General features: G+C 48.4%; 1 protein-coding gene across 1 annotated transcript; it reads left to right on the top strand.

Moving 5' to 3' along the window:
• The first annotated feature begins 1,013 nt into the window (after positions 1 to 1,013).
• On the top strand, positions 1,014 to 11,015 carry PSMD2 (proteasome 26S subunit ubiquitin receptor, non-ATPase 2). The gene is made up of 21 exons (XM_054480990.2): positions 1,014 to 1,354; positions 1,804 to 1,860; positions 2,233 to 2,397; positions 3,496 to 3,617; positions 3,806 to 4,030; positions 4,330 to 4,488; positions 4,642 to 4,786; positions 4,965 to 5,025; positions 5,278 to 5,424; positions 5,601 to 5,707; positions 5,905 to 6,032; positions 6,262 to 6,349; positions 7,740 to 7,902; positions 8,026 to 8,127; positions 8,322 to 8,467; positions 8,722 to 8,805; positions 9,327 to 9,495; positions 9,584 to 9,678; positions 9,862 to 9,988; positions 10,419 to 10,537; positions 10,678 to 11,015. Exons 1-21 carry the CDS (start codon positions 1,220 to 1,222, stop codon positions 10,858 to 10,860), a joined length of 2,727 nt encoding a protein of 908 aa, XP_054336965.1. The 5' UTR covers positions 1,014 to 1,219; the 3' UTR covers positions 10,861 to 11,015.
• Positions 11,016 to 14,874: the final 3,859 nt, after the last annotated feature.

The raw sequence follows: 14,874 nt of genomic DNA on the forward strand, positions 1-14,874 counted from the left end.
AATAAATAAAATAAAAAATAAATTCTCATTTTACTACTTGATATGATCTCCTCTGTAAAATGGACCTAACCCTACCAATCTCAAAAGGTTGTACGAAGTGCATGGAATCACTCGAAAGCGGTCCTGACATAAGCGCGTCAGTCACACCCTTCTAAGGCTTCACAGGGAAAGACGAGAAGATAGAGGACGAAGACCTTGTCTTGCTCTGCTTTTAGCTCCAGAACTTGGCGGGGAGCACAGGTCTTTATTGATCGATGTCAACTCCACCTGGCTCCCCAAAGTATTTAAAATGGTAGCCACGGGAATGGCAGAGTACTCTCTTTCAACTGGGGAGGAATATCAAATGAGGTTAATAGGCCGGGCGCGGTGGTTCACACCTGTAATTACAGCTCTTTGGGAGGCTGAGGCGGGCAGATCACTTGAGGTCAGGAGTTCGAGACCAGCCTGGTCAACATAGTGAAACCCCCGTCTCTACTGAAAAATACAAAAATTAGCTGGGCGTGGTGGCGGGCGCCTGTAATCCCAGCTACTCGGGAGGTTGAGGCACAAGAATCACTTGAACCTGGTAGGCGGAGGTTGCAGTTAGCCGAGATCGCGCCACTGCACTCTAGCCTGGGCGAGAGAGACAGACTCCTTCTCAAAAGCAACAACAACAACAAAACCAAATGAGGTTAATATTCCACAGCGGTGTGGGGCTAGACACAGTTACACAGACTTTATACAGGCGGCAATCAAGCGTCCCGGACTTCAAGAAATGTAGTTTGTCTGTCGCGCCACGCAGTCAACTGGAGTGTCACTGTGGGTTCTATTTACACCGTTATGAGAAAAACCTGTGGCCGAGGAAAACTCGGTATCTCCGGTCGCAGACCGCCCATCTACAGCAGTGAGCGCACCCAAACCCCGCACGGCCAAGTCCCGCGGGTTTCAGGAAACTCCGAAGAGGTCGGGGGCCAGGGGTGCCTATGGCGCGGGGGAGGCTGGGAATTGTAGTCTCCGCCTGCCTCCGAGGGCGGGGTCCGAGGGCGGGGCTCTCAGGCCGTGAGGGTGGGTGGGTCGCCGAGCGCCCCGGCTCGCCCCGCGCCCCGGCTCGCCCCGGCGTTTCCGGTCGCAGGCGGGCTCTGGAGGAGGAGGGGCTCCGCGACCGACGCGCGCGAGGCGGTCTGGGAAAAAGGGCGGTGCGAGCAGGTGCGCGCGCAGCGGGCCGGCAGTGGCGGCGGAGATGGAGGAGGGAGGCCGGGACAAGGCACCGGTGCAGCCCCAGCAGTCTCCAGCGGCGGCCCTCGGCGGCACGGACGAGAAGCCGAGCGGCAAGGAGCGGCGGGATGCCGGGGACAAGGACAAAGAACAGGAGCTGGTGAGGCGCGACCCCGAGAGTCGGCGAAGGAGGCCGCGGGGCTGAGTCACTGCGGCTCCGCAGGCCTCAGGCCCGACACCCAACGACCCCACCGCGCCAGGGAGAGGGCGGTTGGGGCGACCCTCGGGACTCCCGGCACCTTGCCTCTCTGCTCCTCATTCTCCGTTCCGCGCTGTCACCTTCGCCGTCCCCACCAGCCCTCACCACCGCCGTGTGAGGTGGACTCGGGCGGGTCATTGTCACCTCCGTTTCCTAGAGTGGCATTCAAGTAGAGCCTGGTTCAGAACCCAGGCTGATTTCCCACCAGGGCTTCCCGTTCCCACTCGGTTTCCTTGTCCACCTGGCCCCTCCTAAGGAGGCAGGCTTATTTTTCACCTGCCCCGGGTAAGTGGGAGGAGGACGTCTTTGGGATTCCTTCTCTTCATGAGCTGCTTCTCCCAACCCTCCAGTCTGAAGAGGATAAACAGCTTCAAGATGAACTGGAGATGCTCGTGGAACGACTAGGGGTGAGTCACGATGTTAACATGATTCGGTGCATGTTTGGATCTTTCCCACTTGTTTTATTCTTTTTTGAGGCAACTGCTATGTGCGGTGGACTGTATTTTAGGGTCAGTGTTATGATGATGTTGGGAGGCAAGAGAGTTACAAAGGGTATTTGTACAGTTTTGCAGCTTTCTCTTGTGGGAGAAGCAAAGTTCTTACCTCTTAAGTTGGGTCATTTGTTTTTGTCCCAGGCAGGGTGCAGGGAGTTGAGGAATCACAGATGAATGAATAAGACACAGCATTTCCTTGGAGGAGTTGTTAAGTTAAATATCTCTGTATTATGACTTGAAGGGGTGTGACTCCTTTTTGTCTGAGCCCTGTCTTCTCTTGATCAGGAGAAGGACACATCCCTGTATCGGCCAGCGCTGGAGGAATTGCGAAGGCAGATTCGTTCTTCTACAACTTCCATGACTTCAGTGCCCAAGCCTCTCAAATTTCTGCGTCCACACTATGGCAAACTGAAGGAAATCTATGAGAACATGGCCCCTGGGGAGAATAAGGTAAAACTGTTCCAAACCTGGTGGAGGCCTAGTTTAGGAATTCCTTTTTACCCAGACCATGGGGGGGCTCATTGTAAGTCACAGGAAGCCTGATAGACCTAAGCCCTGATCTATTTGAGCAGAGTTCATCACAGTCAAAATATCCACAAAAGAGCTGAAAGGAAGGTCACCTTCTCAGAAGACACTGTTTCTGTCATGTGTATTGGACTTTGGGGTTTCATTAGCATGGTCTACTATTTAACTTATGTTTAACCTTGATTTTTCTCTTTTCGTCTATCCCATATACATTCATTTATCTCTAAAATATGTTCCACATTCAGTCACTTCTCTGCCTGCTGGTACAACCCTAATCCTGGAAATGTTCAGTTTTTGCATGGGCTATTGCAGCACCTCTTAACTGATGTTGTTGCTTTTGTCCTTTGTTCCTACACAGTCTGTCTCTCATGTAGCAGCTATCATGATCTTTCTCGGTTATGGGTCTTTTCTGCTTAAAACCTTTTAATAGTTTATAATGGCAATTAAAGTAAAATTGAGAGCCTCCATTTTTCTCCACTTTATCCCTTGTTTATCACCCTTCGGCTGTGTTAGTTTAAAAGGAAGATAGTGGCTGGGTGTGGTGGCTCACGCCTGTAACCCTAGCACTTTGGGAGGCTGAGGGGTGGATCACCTGAGGTCAGGAGTTTGAGACCAGCCTGGCCAACATGGTGAAACCCCGTCTGTACTAAAAATACAACAACAACAACAAAAAATTAGCTGGGTGTGATGGTGGGCGCCTGTAATCCCAGCTACTTAGGAAGCTGAGGCAGTAGAATCACTTGAGCCCCAGAAGCAGAGGTTGCAGTGAGCCGAGAGCGCACCATTGCACTCCAGCCTGGGCGGCAAGAGCGAAACTGCGTCTCAGAAAAAAAAAAAAAGGAGATAGCAACAACACCAACCTTGGTTTTTGTGAGGTTTAGCTTAGATAACATGTTAAATTTCTAGTACGGAGATTGGTATATAGTTAGTTCAATTTCGGAGACAATGAACTTGATTCCACAATGCACGCTCTCTTTATGCTGGACTGTTGGGTTTGACTTCAAAGGACTCTTTTCTTTGTAGCGTTTTGCTGCTGACATCATCTCTGTTTTGGCCATGACCATGAGTGGGGAGCGCGAATGCCTCAAGTATCGGCTAGTGGGCTCCCAGGAGGAATTGGCATCATGGGGTCATGAGTATGTCAGGTAAGATCTTTTTTCTTGGGAATCTGAAGGGGGCTCTGAGGCTCTGAGATAATTCAGAATTCTCTTGTGGAGTACAATCTGTCTTGGAGCATCAGTGTATTGAATTTCCCAGACACTGGATTCCTTGACCCACAGAGAAGTGCTTCCCCTGAAGCTGTGCTCTCTTAATCTTCTGGGCCTATCTGTAGGCATCTGGCAGGAGAAGTGGCTAAGGAGTGGCAGGAGCTGGATGACGCAGAGAAGGTCCAGCGGGAGCCTCTGCTCACTCTAGTGAAGGAAATCATCCCCTATAACATGGCCCACAATGCAGAGCATGAGGCTTGCGACCTGCTTATGGAAATTGAGCAGGTGGACATGCTGGAGAAGGACATTGATGAAAATGCATACGCAAAGGTCTGCCTTTATCTCACCAGGTGAGTGAACATGGTAGGGAAGGGTGGCAGGCATGCCTTCCTCAGCACCTCTCTCTCAGTTGCGCCTCCTCTATTTTCCCAGAGCATTTGCTCAAGCATAGCATCACGCTGTAGTTAATCTGTTGATGTCTGTGAGTTTCTTGAGGACAGAGACTTTGTGTCTTCTTAGTAGTTCTAACATCTAGCACAGTGCCTGGTGTATATAGTAGGTATTTATTATTTATTTTGGGTAAGTGAATTCAGCGGGGAAAATGTGTGCCTGGGACTTTCTGAATTCTTTGTTACTTTTACTTTTGTAGTTGTGTGAATTATGTGCCTGAGCCTGAGAACTCAGCCCTACTGCGTTGTGCCCTGGGTGTGTTCCGGAAGTTTAGCCGCTTCCCTGAAGCTCTGAGATTGGCATTGATGCTCAATGACATGGAGTTGGTAGAAGACATCTTCACCTCCTGCAAGGATGTGTATGTAGGGAAGAAGCTGGCAAAGAGATAAGCTCACGAATAGGACATTTGCATAAAGAGCTGGGACTTGTAGTTTCTGATTAGGGCTTGAGGGGTTTTCTTGTGCCGCCCTTAGTGGACAGTGATGAGCAGATGTACGGGCTCTCTCCACAGGGTAGTACAGAAACAGATGGCATTCATGCTAGGCCGGCATGGGGTGTTCCTGGAGCTGAGTGAAGATGTCGAGGAGTATGAGGACCTGACAGAGATCATGTCCAATGTACAGCTCAACAGCAACTTCTTGGCCTTAGCTCGGGAGGTGAGACTGCCCTTTTTTCATCAAGGCCTTTTCGTCATAATTCTACCTGCCATTTCACCTCCCTGACTCTACCTCTGACTAGACTGTCCTTGATTAGAATTGCCATTCAGTGGGATAGCAGAAGGGACAGCTGGGGGAGTTCTAGGGAAGCAATTGTGACCCTCTGACTTCTCTTCAGCTGGACATCATGGAGCCCAAGGTGCCTGATGACATCTACAAAACCCACCTAGAGAACAACAGTGAGTAGCCCTCTCTGTGTATGGGATTTGGGGGATTATAGTTATGCCCCTTGTATTGGGAGTGATGGCTTGGCCAACATGCTTATCCTATCGAGCTCAGAATCCCCATGAACCTTTTTCAGGTCGCTGCTTGGGGGTATAGGTAGAGGATACTAAGGGACTAGCTCAGAACCAGAGACCAGTTGCCATGCTGTGTTTCTTTCCTGTCCTACCTGAAACCTTTCCTTACTTTTCCTCTCCCTCGTGTTGCAGGGTTTGGGGGCAGTGGCTCTCAGGTGGACTCTGCCCGCATGAACCTGGCCTCCTCTTTTGTGAATGGCTTTGTGAATGCAGCTTTTGGCCAAGATAAGCTGCTAACAGATGATGGCAACAAATGGCTTTACAAGAACAAGGACCATGGTATAATTCTGTTCCGGCTTTGTCTCTTATTTTGCTTTGATCACTTCTTTTGTCCTCTTGGAGTCATACGTTATCTGACAAGGGATCCACCGTGCAGTTCTTTGGAGAGCTCTTTATAATAACAGGATCCTCAGGATAGGGCCATTTTAAGACTAATAGATTCTTCCCTGGTATAGGAATGTTGAGTGCAGCTGCATCTCTTGGGATGATTCTGCTGTGGGATGTAGATGGTGGCCTCACCCAGATTGACAAGTACCTGTACTCCTCTGAGGACTACATTAAGGTTGGTCTGCATACAGCCTGCTCGTGGGGACTTCACCCTTCCATATTCTAGTGCCTAGCAGTGCCTCTCTTTCACTGATGAGGTCTGTCCAGTTTTTAACTCCAATTAATGAGGGTGCTGCAGTGAGGCCCATGTTGCATCCTTTGTGGTGAGGAAGGTAGAGTATCCTGAGTGAAGAATCTGTTTGCTCTTTGTAGTCAGGAGCTCTTCTTGCCTGTGGCATAGTGAACTCTGGGGTCCGGAATGAGTGTGACCCTGCTCTGGCACTGCTCTCAGACTATGTTCTCCACAACAGCAACACCATGAGACTTGGTTCCATCTTTGGGTAAGGTTCCTCGCTTGTCTTTCTGGTAGTGCTCAGCCTGTACACTCTGGAGAACAGGAACTGGGCCCTTTTCACCCATATTGCCAAGGGCTACCACTGTGCCTATTGGGTGTCTGGCTCTTGGTGAATGTTTGTTGAAATGGTGAATGAATGACTGATCCTCCTTTTGTTCTTTTCTTGCTGCATCCTTGGGTATGTGTTGGGGACCGCCTCTCCATGGCTTTTGCAGGCTAGGCTTGGCCTATGCTGGCTCAAATCGTGAAGATGTCCTAACACTGCTGCTGCCTGTGATGGGGGATTCAAAGTCCAGCATGGAGGTGAGTAGAGGCTATTGAGCATTTAGAGTAAGTAGGGAAGGTGCTTTGAGTCCTACTTTCTGTGATAAATAATGAAAAAGAAGTAAGTGTGTGCATGTGTGCATACATGTACATGCCTGTTTGTGTGTATTGAGGGGCGTCACCTCAGTGAAACCCCTTGATCTGGGATTCTAAGCCTCTGGTGGTTTTAAGGCTAAAGAGTTAACATTTTAGGCCCAGCACGGTGGCTCGTGCCTGTAATCCCAGCACTTTGGGAGGCTGCAGTGGGCGGATCACTTGAGCCCAGGAGTTCCAGACCAACCTGGGCAAGATTGTGAAACCCCATCTCTACCAAAAATAAACAGAAAAATTAGCCGGGTGTGGTCGTGCTCGCCTGTAGTCCCAGCTACTAGGGAAGCTGAGGTGAGAGAATTGCTTGAACCCGGAGGTGGAGGTTGCAGTGAGCTGAGATCGCGCCATTGCACTCCAGCCTGGGTGACAGAGTGAGACCCTATCTTTAAAAAAAAAAAAAAAGTTAACATTTTAGTGTTGAGTTCTGTCCCTTGGAATCTCTGAGAAACTACTTGGACTAGAGTGAAGTGAAACTTAACACAGCCTGGGGTTGATGATTCTCCTTAGTATTGTAGTCATTGGTCAGCCTTAAATGTTCATACTTGTGCAGAGTCATTAATGGATAAATACAGCATGGTGGCTAGTGGCATAGGTTTTAGAGTCAGAAAGACTTGAGTTCAAATCTTGCCACCTCTGCTTATAAGCAGTGTGATCCTGAACAAGTAATTCAATCTCTTTAGGCCATATTTTTCTCATCCATAAAAGGGGATAACGGCCAGGTGCTCACGCCTGTAATCCCAGCACTTTGGGAGGCCGAGGTGGGTGGATCACGAGGTCAAGAGATCAAGACCATCCTGGCCAACATGGTGAAACCCTGTCTCTACTAAAAATACAAAAATTAGCTGGGCGTGGTGGTGCGCACCTGTAGTCCCAGCTACTTGGGAGGCTGAGGCAGGAGAATGGCTGGAACCCAGGAGGTGGAGGTTGCGGTGAGCCAAGAGATCGCGCCACTGCATTCCAGCCTGGCAATAGAGCGAGACTCCATCTCAAAAAAAAAAAAAAAAAAAAAAAAAAAGCAGTGCAGGGGATAACCTCAGGATCTGTGACCCTGGGGCTGTCACGAGGGTTAAATGTCAATAGTACGTAAAACAGTTGGCCTAGTGGCTGGCATATAGTATATACTCAATGAATAATGGCTACTATTGTTATTTTGATATTATGAACTAATGTATTTAGGGAGAATATCTTGTATTGGACTGTAGGAATAGGCTATCTTGAATCAAGACACAAATAAGTATTTTAATAACTTACTCTGTGATACTGATTTTCCTACCTTTAGGTGGCAGGTGTGACAGCTCTAGCCTGTGGAATGATAGCAGTAGGGTCCTGCAATGGAGATGTAACTTCCACTATCCTTCAGACCATCATGGAGAAGTCAGAGACTGAGCTCAAGGATACTTACGCTCGTTGGCTTCCTCTTGGACTGGGTCTCAACCACCTGGGTGAGGGGATGTTTCTATTTGGTCAAAGAGCTGACAGTAACTGGATACAACAGGGAGGGTTTATGTGTCAGGCTGTGCTGGATGGAGGCAAGTATCCTCTGACCCCTTGAATCTGTCCTGTAGGGAAGGGTGAGGCCATCGAGGCAATCCTGGCTGCACTGGAGGTTGTGTCAGAGCCATTCCGCAGTTTTGCCAACACGCTGGTGGATGTGTGTGCATATGCAGGTCTGTGTCTTTATCAGTCTGTCTTGTGCTTCCCCAGTGACTCCTCACTTCTTTCTTTGTCCTTATTTTCAGGTTGTTTCTCCTTTCTTTTTCATTCTGATCTGCTCTAGATTCTTTAGACTTCTCCTGTTTTCCAAAGCTTTTCCTTGGTAACTTCTCATTTCTGTCCATTCTCCCTCACCACACTGACGCAGGCTCTGGGAACGTACTGAAGGTGCAGCAGCTGCTCCACATTTGTAGCGAACACTTTGACTCCAAAGAGAAGGAGGAAGACAAAGACAAGAAGGAAAAGAAGGACAAGGACAAGAAGGAAGCCCCTGCTGACATGGGAGCACATCAGGTTATTTGGGCAGCTGGGCACTTGCAGAGAGGCTGTGAGAAGAGATAAGCATATAGGGGAGCTGGGTTTGGTTTTTGCTTTAGAGCCTCTCTGGGTATTGCCATGTATTGAAATAGCATGAGACTGGGTTCTGTATGTAAGGGGTAAAGGTGTTCCCCACAGGATGGCTTTTTATTTTCAGATGGGACTTGAGTCAAGGGTGACTGTTTTTTATTCCTTGAGCTTAGTGGGTTCTGCTGTCTCTTCAATTGCAGGGAGTGGCTGTTCTGGGGATTGCCCTTATTGCTATGGGGGAGGAGATTGGTGCAGAGATGGCATTACGAACCTTTGGCCACTTGGTGAGTATAGCATGAAGAAAATTGGAATATACTGGTTTTGATGGCCTGGGGTTCCCCAGGGAAGATTTTCTGATGGGTTTTCTTGCTGGAGAGGTGGTCTTTTTGCTGTGCCTTTTCTTTCTTTTTTCTTTTCTTTTTGGAAACGGAGTTTTGCTCTAGAGTGCAATGGCACGGTCTCGGCCCACTGCAACCTCCGCCTCCCGGGTTCAGGCGATTCTCCTGCCTCAGCCTCACAAGTAGCTGGGACTACAGGCACGTGCCACCATGCCCAGCTAATTTTTGTATTTTTAGTAGAGACAGGGTTTTACCATGTTGGCCAGGATGGTCTCAATCTCTTGACCTCATAATCCACCTGCCTCAGCCGCCCAAAGTGCTGGGATTACAGGCGTGAGCCACCGTGCCCAGCCTGCTGTGCCTTTTCTACGGAAGTTAAGGCCCCCTTTTACCCATCAGTCCACTCCTGTAATGGAACTTGTTTTTACCGCATTCCCCCTTACTGTTGTATTTTCTTGGATCATCAGCTGAGATATGGGGAGCCTACACTCCGGAGGGCTGTACCTTTAGCACTGGCCCTCATCTCTGTTTCCAATCCACGACTCAACATCCTGGATACCCTAAGCAAATTCTCTCATGATGCTGATCCGGAAGTTTCCTATAACTCCATTTTTGCCATGGGCATGGTGGGCAGTGGTGAGTATCAGGCAGAAGAAGATCATAAACAGATTGGGGGAAGATTTGAAGCCCCTTTTTTCACTTCTGTAATGCTTAATATTTCCAGGTACCAATAATGCCCGTCTGGCTGCAATGCTGCGCCAGTTAGCTCAATATCATGCCAAGGACCCAAACAACCTCTTCATGGTGCGCTTGGCACAGGTAAAGAATAGAATTCTTCTCCACAGAGCGTGCCGGGGAAGTATCTGTGGTGATGGAAGGAGGAACATGGAGTGTTGGCCCAGGAGGAAAGATGTGACCAAGTGGGAGATTTCTGTTTGGCTGGGTTAGACGATGTCTCCTCAGTGGTAACTCCTCACCTCTACTTCCCTCTGTTTTTTTCAGGGCCTGACACATTTAGGGAAGGGTACCCTTACCCTCTGCCCCTACCACAGTGACCGGCAGCTTATGAGTCAAGTGGCCGTGGCTGGACTGCTCACTGTGCTTGTCTCTTTCCTGGATGTTCGAAACAGTGAGTTCCTGTGAGAAATTTTATATCATAGCATGTAGTGCTCTGACTCCACCCTTTCCAGGGCCACTTTGATAATTTAGGTTCAAGACCCCAATTTAGCTCTGTATCACTCTAGGTTCCTGAAGTTCTTTGGGCCTGTGACATGAGACTTTCATCACCCACACTTTTGATCTGGCCCAAAGAGATTCGAGGGTGATGTGCCCAGCATCTGCTCCTAAGTCACTGGGGAAATGCGATTTTCAAGTCTAAGGGCTGTAAGCAAAGTGAGGTGGGGGCATCTCTGGTTAGTAGTAGGGTATATGAGGGGAGGAGTGTGGATTCGGTCGTATGACTGACGAGTTAAAGGGTCAGCGCTGAGGTGGGCTCTCAGTGTTTCTGGCCAGGCCTGCCCTTTTGTCTCTTAACTTTTTGTCCTGTCTGCTTCCCTCAGTTATTCTAGGCAAATCACACTATGTATTGTATGGGCTGGTGGCTGCCATGCAGCCCCGAATGCTGGTTACGTTTGATGAGGAGCTGCGGCCATTGCCAGTGTCTGTCCGTGTGGGCCAGGTAAGAGGTTGAGTAGAGGGGAGGGCTCAGGCTGTATTCCCAAACTGGAGAATGTACATATACTTGCTTTGCTGAAACTGGCATGGGTGGTGGGTTGTTGCTACTTTTCCATCTTTCTTTTCAATTTTCTTACCCTACAGGCAGTGGATGTGGTGGGCCAGGCTGGCAAGCCGAAGACTATCACAGGGTTCCAGACACATACAACCCCAGTGTTGTTGGCCCACGGGGAACGGGCAGAATTGGCCACTGAGGAGTTTCTTCCTGTTACCCCCATTCTGGAAGGTTTTGTTATCCTTCGGAAGAACCCCAATTATGATCTCTAAGTGACCACCAGGGGCTCTGAACTGCAGCTGATGTATCAGCGGGCCATGCACCCTGCTGCCGAGGGTGGACACGGCTGCAGACTTCTGGGGGAGTTGTTGCCTCCTGCTCTTTTGTTACTAAGATAAGGTTGTTCAATAAAGACCTTTATCCCCAAGGTCTGTCTGTGTCTGTTTTCTGGGGTGTCATGGCTGGAGTCTAAACTAGGGTAAGGAGTGGAAGTGAGAGGGCATTGTTTGGAGCAACTCTGAGTCTAGGTTAGCAGCACTGCCCTGGATGGAAAGAACTGAGCCCCTTCCCTCCCCTGGGTGGAAAAAACTAAGCCCCTCCTTTCTAATTATCTTCTGTTTGCATTTTCTTAGAACCCTTGAGAAGCCAATAAATGTAATGGATCTTTTTGTTTTGTTTTGTTTTGTTTTTTTTGAGACAGAGTCTTGCTGTGTCCCCCAGGCTGGAGTGCAGTGAGGCAGTCTCGGCTCACTGCAATGCCTGCCTTCGGGGTTCACGCCATTCTCCTGCCTCAGCCTCCCAAGTAGCTGGGATTACAGGTGCCCGCCACCATGACCGGCTAATTTTTGTTTTTGTTTTTGTTTTTTTTTTGAGACGGAGTCTCGCTCTGTCATGCAGGCTGGAGTGCAGTAGCACGATCTCGGCTCACTGCAAGCTCTGCCTCCCGGGTTCACGCCATTTTCCTGCCTCAGCCTCCCGAGTAGCTGGGATTACAGGCACCCGCCACCACGCCCGGCTAATTTTTCATATTTTTAGTAGAGACGGGGTTTCACCATGTTAGCCAGGATGGTCTCGATCTCCTGACCTTGTGATCCGCCTGCCTTGGCCTCCCAAAGTGCTGGGATTATAGGCATGAGCCACCGCACCCGGCCAGTTTTTGTATTTTTAATAGATGGGGTTTCACCATGTTGGCCAGGATGGTCTCGAACTCCAGACCTCAGGTGATCCACCTGCCTCGGCCTCCCAAAGTGCTGGGATTACAGGTGTGAGCCACTGTGCCCAGCCAATGGATCTTCTTCCTAGGAGACGCAAATACACAAATTTTTACACAAACTCTTCCAAATAACTTCAGGGGGCTTGTGGATCCTGTAAATTATCCCCCACACTCACCGTCCACCACCAATACACCCTCAAGCCTATCGTCTCCTGACCTTGGGCTAAGGATGCCCAAGAGTGGGCAGCCTCATACTTTTCTAACTTGACTTCCGTGCTACCGAATGAAAGGGACATCTTTACCTCCCTCAACCCTCTGTCCCTCTTGGGAGGCTGCTATGAGGAATTTTTTTTTTTTTTTTTTTTTTTTTTAGAAATGGTCTCACTCTTATCACTCAGTCTGGAGTGCAGTGGCACAGTTATAGCTCACTGTAGCCTCAAACTCCCGGACTCAAGTGATCCTCCTGACTCAGCCTCCCAAGTAGTAACTAGGACTATAGGCATGAGCCACCACAGCTGGCCTACTTTATTTTTGTAGAGGTGGGGGTTTTGCTGTGTTGCCCACGCTGGTCTCAATCTCTTGGCCTCAAGGGATCCTTCCATCTCAGCCTCCCAAAGTGTTGGGATCACAGGCATGAGCCAGTGTGCCTGGCTATTTATTTATTTATTTATTTAGAGACAGAGTCTTGCTCTGTCACCCAGGCTGGAGTGCAGTGGCGTGATCTCAGCTCACTGCAGCCTCGGCGTCTGGGGTTCAAGAGACTGTCCTGCCTCAGCCTCCTGAGTAGCTGGGACTACAGGCATGCGCCACCATGCCCTGCTAATTTTTGTATTTTTAGTAGAGACGGGGTTTCACCATGTTGGCCAGGATGATCTCAATCTGACCTTGTGATCCACCTGCCTCGGCCTCCCAAAGTGCTGGGATTACAGATGTGAGCCACTGCACCTGGCCCAGTTATTACTAAATTTTTTCAGAGACAAAGTCTCACTTTGTGGCCCAGGCTAGAGTGTAGTGGCATGATCATGGCTCACTGCAGCCTTGAACTTCTAGGCTTAAGTGAACCTCCCACATCAGCCTCTCAGGTAGCTGGGATTACAGGCACAAGACATCAGCAATTTTGGATTGAGTCATCTTTGCAGCCTGTATAAAAAGGTTGAAACAGGATTAAGGAATCCCTGTTGAGCCCCTTTATGGTTCCTGCCATAATCTTCAAGTTAATATGTGTGATGTGATGAGCCTCTGTTATTATATAATATGGATATAGTAGTTGCCTTACCTGATTTCCAGTGGTGGTGATGTTAAAATAAAAAGTGATTTGTAAACTAAAAAGAATAATTCTCTCCCAAATTGTGATTTAGGTGACTGTGCTTTAGAATAAGACAGTTTCATAGTGGCTTTTAACCTTTCACCTTTAGTTCTTCATTCATCAGTGAATAGCAATGGAGCCTTACTCTGCATCAGACATTAGTCTAATTTATGGGGATGCAAATACAGAAAAAAAATCCTATGCTCAAAAAGTTTAATGAAATGATGAAAACAATGGTGATCGATACTTACCAGGGTGTGAACAAGGTACCCTGGTATCACAGAGATGGGGCCTAAATGCCTGGGGCAATCAGGGGGGACTTTGAGGAAGTTTATATCCTTAGAGGAAGATAAGTTTGTACAGAGGAAAAGAGGGCAGAATATAGCTAAGGGAGTAGCAAAGGCAAGAAGGAGGAAAAGCTATTTTCAGAAACTTACCGATAATTTGGTTTGGCTAAATGTATAGGGGCCAGGGAAAAGGGTGGTAGGAGATACAGCTGGATATTCAGGCTCAGACCAGGTTTAGAAGAGCTTTGTTGTGCTAAGAATTTGACAGTATGTTTCAACGGGGCCCATTGAATGAGAGCAGAAAAGTGACATGATCAGCTATGTGGGTGAGAAAGCTAACCCTGGAGGAGAGGAGAGCAGGCAAGGAAAACGAAGGCTTGAACTACGGCAGTTGAAATGGGGACATAGGGAAGGGTAGAACAGTTATTTTTTAAAAGACAAGATCAATAGGACTTGATTTTGATCCAAATACCAGTAGGACCTGGTGTCTGATTAGATGTAGTGTGTGGATGGAGAAGGAATATAGGATGAATCCCAGATTTTCAGGTTAGGCACTATCTATTACTTAAGCAACAATATATTTGGGGGACTTGATTGAGTAGGGAAGGTTAACAAATTCTGGCCAGGTAATAAGTATCAGAGTTTGGATGAAAACTCAAGCTATCTGACCTGTGGATTTGGCTGTAGATGATGGTCCCTTCTGGCCTCTGTCAGCTTTTTCTTTTTCTTTTTTTTTTTTTGAGACGGAGTTTTGCTCATGTTGCCCAGGCTGGAGTGCAATGGCAGGATCTCAGCTCACCGCAAGCTCCGCCTCCCGGGTTCAAGCAACTCTCCTGCCTCAGCCTCCTGAGTAGCTGGGATTATAGGCATGTGCAACCATGCCTGGCTAATTTTTGTATATTTTTAGTAAAGACGGGGTTTCTCCATGTTGGTCAGGCTGGTCTTAAACTCCCGATCTCAGGTGATCCACCTGCCTCAGCCTCCCAAAATTCTGGGATTACAGGCGTGAGCCACCGCCCCTGCCCGGCTGTCAGTTTTAAGATTACTTCTCTTCTGTCCTTATTCTTCCATCCTTACGCTTTTGCCCCTCCGTGGGAGTGTCTGCTCTTTTTATATTTTATTTAATTTATTAATTTAATTAATTAATTTATTTATTTATTTGAAACAGAGTCTCACTCTGTCGCCCAGGCTGGAGTGCAGTTGTGATCTCAGGTCACTGCAGCCTCCAACTCCCAGGTTCAAGAGATTCTCCTGCCTTAGTCCCTCCACTAGCTGGGACTACAGGTGCTTGCCACCACATCTGGCTGATTTTTCTATGCTGATTTTTCTATTTATAGTAGAGATGAGGTTTCACCATATTGGCCAGGGTGGTCTCGAACTCCTGACTTCAGGTGATCTGCCCACCTTGGCCTCCCAAAGTGCTGGAATTACAGGCGTGAGCCACCGTGTCTGCCTTTATTTTTTATTTTTATTTTTATTT

This window comes from Pongo pygmaeus, chromosome 2 (genome assembly GCF_028885625.2).
Source record: "Pongo pygmaeus isolate AG05252 chromosome 2, NHGRI_mPonPyg2-v2.0_pri, whole genome shotgun sequence".
NCBI lineage: Eukaryota > Metazoa > Chordata > Mammalia > Primates > Hominidae > Pongo > Pongo pygmaeus.

Bases quoted from the DNA above. Each gene is read 5' to 3' on its own strand.
- PSMD2 (XM_054480990.2), top strand. From the start codon at position 1,220: ATGGAGGAGGGAGGCCGGGACAAGGCACCGGTGCAGCCCCAGCAGTCT. The intron at 2,398-3,495 runs GTAAAACTGTTC...TTTTCTTTGTAG, and splicing joins TGGCCCCTGGGGAGAATAAG to CGTTTTGCTGCTGACATCAT. The intron at 4,787-4,964 runs GTGAGACTGCCC...ACTTCTCTTCAG, and splicing joins TCTTGGCCTTAGCTCGGGAG to CTGGACATCATGGAGCCCAA.